This window comes from Atta cephalotes (assembly GCF_000143395.1).
Source record: "Atta cephalotes unplaced genomic scaffold scaffold00007, whole genome shotgun sequence".
NCBI classification, from domain to species: domain Eukaryota; kingdom Metazoa; phylum Arthropoda; class Insecta; order Hymenoptera; family Formicidae; genus Atta; species Atta cephalotes.
Window position 1 is genome coordinate 3,005,405 of NW_012130071.1, and position 6,633 is coordinate 3,012,037.

General features: G+C 36.5%; 1 protein-coding gene across 1 annotated transcript in view; it reads left to right on the forward strand.

Moving 5' to 3' along the window:
* Window positions 1–6,633, forward strand: part of LOC105626985 (cadherin-87A-like) — a 65,602-nt gene that overhangs the window by 56,323 nt on the left and 2,646 nt on the right. The window contains exons 7-16 of the mRNA XM_012208269.1: window positions 1,851–2,006; window positions 2,527–2,714; window positions 2,802–2,964; window positions 3,229–3,667; window positions 3,896–4,087; window positions 4,259–4,512; window positions 4,931–5,063; window positions 5,142–5,357; window positions 5,692–5,991; window positions 6,177–6,426. Coding sequence (XP_012063659.1) covers window positions 1,851–2,006; window positions 2,527–2,714; window positions 2,802–2,964; window positions 3,229–3,667; window positions 3,896–4,087; window positions 4,259–4,512; window positions 4,931–5,063; window positions 5,142–5,357; window positions 5,692–5,991; window positions 6,177–6,426 — 2,291 coding nt within the window. The remainder of the gene's footprint in view (window positions 1–1,850; window positions 2,007–2,526; window positions 2,715–2,801; window positions 2,965–3,228; window positions 3,668–3,895; window positions 4,088–4,258; window positions 4,513–4,930; window positions 5,064–5,141; window positions 5,358–5,691; window positions 5,992–6,176; window positions 6,427–6,633) is intronic.

Genomic DNA, 6,633 nt, shown 5'->3' on the forward strand with positions numbered 1-6,633 from the left:
CTCTCTCTCTCTCTCTCTCTCTCTCTCTCTCTCTCTCTCTCTCTCTCTCTCTCTCTCTCTCTCTCTCTCTCTCTCTCTCTCTCTCTCTCTCTCTCTCTCTCTCTCTCTCTCTCTCTCTCTCTCTCTCAATTTTCGGAATGAAAATGGAACTGGAGCCCGCAGCATCCCGCATTCGAGCGCAGCCAATAATCTGGCGAATGCCGCCATCATCGAAAAAATCAAAGGTTAATCCGGCACGCGCGATAAACGCCTTTATTGTACATAACATTTACATTAATGTATTCGGCTTTTTGTAAAGCTCCCGTATGCTCGCGCGTAACAATAGCGAACAATCGGAAAGGCGCGTCGGGCGTATACAACTCGGTTATTAAATGTCCGCACATTAATGGCAGTACAAAATGGAACGGCAAGGATAAATAATTCATGATACTGTTATAAAGCTTCAATTAAATATAATTATTATTTTGTCGCAGTCGTATTGATCGTTGGATGCTGCTAAACGTATTTTCATTGGTTGTGTTTAGCAGAAAAAGCAACTGTTATAAAATTCTTTAATACGATTGATTTGTATATTTAGATTCAGTGAAGAATTAATAAGGGAACATTCTAAATTGCAAAAATGATATTGAAAAACATTTCCGAAATCATGTTTGAAATAGGTATTTTAGAGTCAAACCTTAGGATTCTGTACTCGGCTTAGGCCGAAACATGTTTGACCATTTTAATTTATATATTTCAAGAAAATTAAAAAAAATTGTTTTCAAATAAAAATTGAAATTTGAAGAGGACTATCAGATGAACTTATCATAAATATACTTATATATAATATACTTATATATAATTATACTTATAAGGTCAGGTGATTTTTTTCTCATTGGGCTCAAAGTGGGTTCTCAAAATCTAAGTAGCTCTTCTGAGAGTCTCTTCAAATCTTATAACTTTTATTTAAAACTTTTTTTTGAAACATATATTGTTCTCGAGATATTTTGTGATACTAACAAGGGAACTACACGAAATATTAAATTCTGATTTTAATAAAACTTTGAAAATATCAGTTACATAAAAAGATGAATTAAAAAAATATTAGTTGCAGCGGTTTGAAAGAATAAAATCACCCCTTATAGGCAACACGGGTTTTATTCGTTCTAACTTAATTAAAAATTTCGAGATATCAAAAAATTTTTATATAAAATTTTTACAATAAAATTACCTCGTTCATTCACAATAATAAAATATTATTGACGTAAATGAATAGAAATAATTTTATTGTGAACCTTTCGTATAAAACATTTTTTTGATATAGTTTTCGAATAGTTTTCGAGATAAAACGGAAAAAAACTCTCTTAAAATTGCTTTACCACATAAGAAGTGATTTCACCTATTCAAATCGTTTTTCTATCGCAACGGACATTTTCTAAATTCATCTTTTTACATAATCTCTATATATATATTTTTTTTTCATTAAAGTTTCATTAAAGAAGTTTCATTAAAATCAGAATTTAACACTATATATGGTTCAGTTGTAAGTTAAAATGGCCAAACATGTTTCAGCTCAAGTTGGATACAGAATCCATAGAATCTCAAGATTTGATCTAAATCTCAAGAGCTGAATCTATTTCAAACGTCTTTCGACTAATAATGTTAGTTTTTTGTATCACTTTACAATTTGAAACGTTCTCTTGTAAGGAAAAGACCAATCATATTAAAAGATTTTGCAAAGCTGTTTTTTCTGTTGAACGCAGCTATTGTTCCGCGCGTAACGCGTTTTATCTTGCTCTTTCGATCGCGGGAGATTTTATCCAGCATACATCTCGTAAAGAGAACTAAACCCATGACATTTTCACTTTAAGGGCTTAAACTCCGTGTTCTCCTTGCGATTGGAGGATATAACGGGTGCGTTCACCGTGGAGCCCGTCTTGGCGACTGGTAGCACATCCGTAAACATCCGCGTTACAAATGGCTCGCTTGATTACGAAAACCCTAATCAACGGAAATTCATTATCCTGGTAAGTCAGTTAGAGCTATTTATCTCTCTCGCCTTTTTCAATTAATTTTAGAATAAATTAAATCAATAACTACTTCAACAAAGAAAAATAATTCTTTCTTCACACTGAGAAAAATTTCTGGTTGAAAATGAACGAACCAGAAGATTCTGATCATATCAGAATTCTAATTATTTCAACTAGAATTATAATAGATTCAATCAGAATGTTCTTGATTTGTCCATTTTCAATCAGAATTTCAATTAATGCAACTAAACTCTTTTCCCTGTGTAGAAGTGATGTAAAATAAATAGGAATTAATATAAAACATAAAACGTAACGTAATTTGGTGAAAATAAAATTCACTTGATTAATAATTAATTAATTAATTGTTTCATATTTATTTAATATAATAATCAGAAAGATATCAAATGACGTTTCTCTTTCTCTTTCCGAGGCAATTAATATATATTATATAAGCCGATAATAATACGCAAAAATTGCGCGGAAAATAAACGTGCGACGTGGTGATTATCGTTATCAGGTCGTTGCCGAGGAAGTCCACACGAACCCGAAACTCTCGTCTACGGCGACGGTAACGATCTCTATCACGGATGCAAACGACAATGCTCCTTCCTTCGGAAGCCCCACGTACACAGCTACAGTGTCCGAGACGGCGGCCCCAGGGAGCCCAATTATAACGATTACGGCGAAGGATCGCGACAGCGGGCGGTAAGGGCTCGTTAAGCTCGCGCTTTGTACCGTGAGACATCAAAGCACGTTCACCCTTCATTTACGTTGCAATTCTCTGTTCCGCAGCTTCGGTACCGCTGGCATAGTCTACCAATTACTTGGCCAGGGCGCAGAGCACTTTGCGATCGACAAGAAAACCGGCACCATCACCGTCGCACCTTGCCTGACGCCCGGCACTTCGCCCTGTCTGGATTACGAGCAACAGACGGAGTACTTTCTCACTTACAAAGTAATCCTCATAATCACGATATTATAATATCACAATAAGCCTGATAATATTATTATATTTGAAAAGCAGAAATAATATAGAATTGCTCGAATTTTATGATTTGGTCAAATTTATTCTTTAAAAACAGGAAGTTTCATTCATCTAGAATCTGGAATATATATTTTTCAACTGGAATATATATTTTCGTAGAAGATTTTATAAACGAGTAAAAACTAAACGTAGAGATTTTATAATTGCAAAGATTCAATAAATATATTTTTTTAGGCGACAGATGATAATGGAGAAGGACAAACAACGAGCGTTTCGTTGCGCATTAGTCTAGTAGATGCGAACGATAGTCCGCCGCGTTTTTTACAGGACAAATATCGTGCGGTAGTGGATGAAGGTGCAGAGAAATTCGAACCCGAGCTGAAGGTTCAGGCGCGCGACAAGGACAAGACATCCAAGATCACGTATGCTCTGGTGGGTGGTAACGAACTCGGCTTGTTCGCCGTCGATCCAGATACTGGCGAGATCACCATCAAGAGCCCGGTTGACATGACCAACGCCACCCACGATTGGATCGGTCTAACTATACAGGCGAGCGACGGCATATTCGTCGACTCCGCGCTCGTCAACATCACCGTCCGCGACGTTAACAACAACGCGCCTATGTTCCCGCACGACATATACACGGCCAGCATCGCGGAGATATCGCCGATCGGTAAGTATCTGGATTACGCTTAACGACAATCATGCGTGTCCCCGATTGCACAATTACGAGCAATCTCGAGGGTGTAATCAAGGTCGCCGGATATGGGATATCTGCTTGGAATGATGTCCGTTCGCTAAGAGGACTTACGTTTTCACTGCGAGACATTTCATTATCATTTACCGAACTAATCTGAGCAATTAAGTTGACTGTGGTAGTTGACTGTATTCGTCTTTTCAGGAACTGTCGTGGAAGAGGTAACCGCGACGGACGCCGACAGCGGAGTTAATGCGGAGTTAGTTTACAGAATACAGAAAGGAGCTTTCGACGATTTCACCATCAACGAAACCACCGGCGTCGTCACAGTATCCCGAAAATTGGATTACGACGAGAAGAACACGTATCATGTAGAAGTCATAGCATTCGACAAAGGTAATTTTGTCATCACGATTGATTGAAAAAAATTAAAATAATAATAGTATTAGTGTTAATGCACACTCTGCACGAAAACTAAATTTTTTACTTTACGAAACGCAATTTAACGTATCGCTAAAATTATTGCAATTGACTCTACGCTTACTCGATTTTTGCGTTTTATTTTAGGAACACCGAGCCTGACAGGAACGACGACGCTGATGATCGAAGTGGAGAACAGTAATGATAAGGCACCATATTTTACGCCCGAAACGCAGTTGGCCGAAGTTACAGAGGATACGCCAATCGGCACCGTTTTCACAACATTGAAAGCCACAGATCCGGACAGCACGAATCTCGAAGCTTTGAACTTCGCTATTTCCGAGCCAATCACCGCTATTGACAGAAATGGTCAACGCGTCAACGACAGCAAATCTTTTAAGGTACGAGAAACTCTCATTTAGAAAATCTTTTTGATCCATATAAATTCACGTTCTATTCACATATATGTATAAAGATAAAAGAATTTTTGTGTACTTGTAGTAAACATTCACTATATATTTTTTCGTAAAAAATTTATGTATTCAATTTTCTAAATTCTAAACATAGTAAATAATTAATGTTTGATCAATTGTATATTTTATATACATTTTATATACATTTAAAGCATATGATTTATAGATTTTGTGTGTGTGTGTGTGTGTGTGTGTGTGTGTGTGTGTGTGTGTGTGTGTGTGTGTGTGTGTGTGTGTGTGTGTGTGTGTGTGTGTGTGTGTGTGTGTGTGAATTGTATTATTTTTAAAGTGTTTCCTTATTTTCAGCTAGCTTATTTTTATCTCTTTATCATATTTATTTTTGTAGGACTTCTTCGCAGTCGATCGCGCTACCGGACAGGTTTCTGTCGTTCGAGCTTTGGATCGTGATATAGCAGCAACGGTAAGCGTTACGATTGTCGTAAGCGATACCACGGCACCTACATTGCAGCAGGGACGAGGTAAATAATATATTTTTCCATAAAATGATATGAAATATTCTTCGTTATTTTTGGTATGCATTATATAATTTTTAATAGGTAAGTTGGTAGTTACTATTATCGACGTGAATCACATGGCGCCAGAATTTCTAAAGCCGTGGACTCGAGAAAGTCCACGGTATCTGATAGAAATGCAAGAGGAGCAACCCACTGGTGCTGTCGTGGGTGCTTTCACGGCAACAGACGCTGATAGTAATATAGCGGGATACGCCATCGATCCGCCAAGCCCTTACTTCAATATTGATAATATTACTGGTAAGTTGCCGTCGTGAATCTCATGTCAGTTTCACGTAAGCCTGTACCGAAAGTCACTGTCGAAAATCAATTTGCTTACTCAAGCAGTTTACTATATGTAAGTGGCATATTAAAGTAATCTCGAAATCATTTCTGTGAATAGAGAATGTTTAAATATCTTTGTTTTTTCATCGTATTATTATTATATATTATTATTACTCTTTTCATTGAGGAATAAATAAATTAGGTAAAAATGATTGATAATAAATCGAGTGCAACGATTTTATGCGAGATACTAAATGTATATTTTTTACTAGCAAAAATCGATCTTCTTCAAATGTGCCTTTTTTTACAGGAATTGTAAGAACTAGTCAAGTGATCGATTATGAAGAGACAAAGCAGTTGGAATTCACGGTGGTCGCTTATGATTCCGGAGTACCTCAACTTTCCACAACTGCAAAAGTTACCGTTACTGTGATTAACGTGAACGATCAGGATCCAAAGTTTGAGAAGGAGCTATATAACGCGTCAGTGAAAGAGAATTCTCCGCCTGGCACTCGCGTTACCATTGTGAAAGCTACGGATGGTGATGAGGGACCTTTTGGTGATATCAGTTACAGTCTAATTGGAGAACACGCTGCTGACTTTAATATCGGTAAATTAACAAATACAATCGATTACATAGCTCTGGTTGTAAAATATAAAGCTAAATAAATTAAATTAGCTTTTACTTCTCTTTTATATTGAATATAAAAGTCTTTTACTTCATTGAATTTTTGATCAATATAAAATAATAATAAAGTTTAATTCTTTAATATTCACACTTTACGCGATTTTTAGGACATGAAACCGGAGAGATTACTGTAGGCGGTGCTACAGTTCTCGATAGAGAAGTGACGCCGGAAATCACTATAACGGTGATGGCCAGCGACGGCGCCCATATAAATTCTCGACGAAGCACCACCGTGCCGGTGGTTGTCAAGTTAATTGACGAGAATGATAATAGACCAATATTCTCACAACACAGTTACAGAGCTTCTGTCGCGGAGAATTTGTCCGTTAATCCGCCGGCACCTATCTTGCAGGTATTGTTATCTAAAATCGCCCTGAATAATCTCTTGAATAAAATAATAATTTACATCACAAATAATTAAAATTTTTTTCAAGTATAATCAAGCTTTTCTTTAATATAGAAAATGTTCACAAAAATTCTATAAAAGAAATTCTTAAAGTCAATCTTTTCATAGAGAAAACGTCGAGAGAAATCCTTTTTCACTTTATAATGTTTAATTTCCAA